The sequence below is a fragment of the Condylura cristata genome, unplaced genomic scaffold, assembly GCF_000260355.1.
Source record: "Condylura cristata isolate star-nosed mole 26May11 unplaced genomic scaffold, ConCri1.0 scaffold00032, whole genome shotgun sequence".
Taxonomy (NCBI): domain Eukaryota; kingdom Metazoa; phylum Chordata; class Mammalia; order Eulipotyphla; family Talpidae; genus Condylura; species Condylura cristata.
In genome coordinates, this window is record NW_004567133.1 from 20,805,009 (window position 1) to 20,805,527 (window position 519).

Below are 519 nucleotides of genomic sequence, written 5' to 3' on the forward strand. Positions count from 1 at the left end.
GGGCGGTGGGGGGGCCAGGGACCCCCTAAGCCGCAACCCCATGTACCTGGGATCCGTGGGCCTAGTGGACACTGGAGTTGGCCGGGGCTTGGGCCGCCAGGCTGGAGCCCCGCCCGGCGGCTGCCCGCTGCTGCCCGCTGAGTGTCTGCGTGGCAGGGGCACCGCGGACTGGTTCGGCGTGAGCAAGGACAGCGACAGCACCCAGAAGTGGCAGCGCAAGAGCATGCGCCACTGCAGCCAGCGCTACGGGCGGCTGAAGCCCCAGGTCATGCGGGAGCTGGACCTGCCCAGCCAGGACAGCGTGTCGCTGGCCAGCGCCGAGACGCCGCCCCCGCTGTATGTGGGGCCGTGCCAGCTGGGCATGCAGAAGGTGCCTCCCCCCCCCCCCCGGGATGCTGGGCGCAGGCAGGCCCCCTGGCCAGCAGGGCTGGGCCCACAGAGTGCCCGAAACGCCAGCAGAGGGGCCAGCCCTTGGCGGAGTGGCAGCGGGGGCAGGGGCTGCGGCCCAGCGGGGGGAGG

The 519-nt window shown here is 74.0% G+C and overlaps 1 protein-coding gene across 1 annotated transcript in view; it reads left to right on the forward strand.

The window, feature by feature from the left end:
* The first annotated feature begins 6 nt into the window (after positions 1-6).
* RHBDF1 (rhomboid 5 homolog 1 (Drosophila)) overlaps positions 7-519 on the forward strand; it is a 4,666-nt gene continuing 4,153 nt past the window's right edge. The window contains exon 1 of the mRNA XM_012731972.1: positions 7-508. Coding sequence (XP_012587426.1) covers positions 41-508 — 468 coding nt within the window. The 5' untranslated portion in view covers positions 7-40. The remainder of the gene's footprint in view (positions 509-519) is intronic.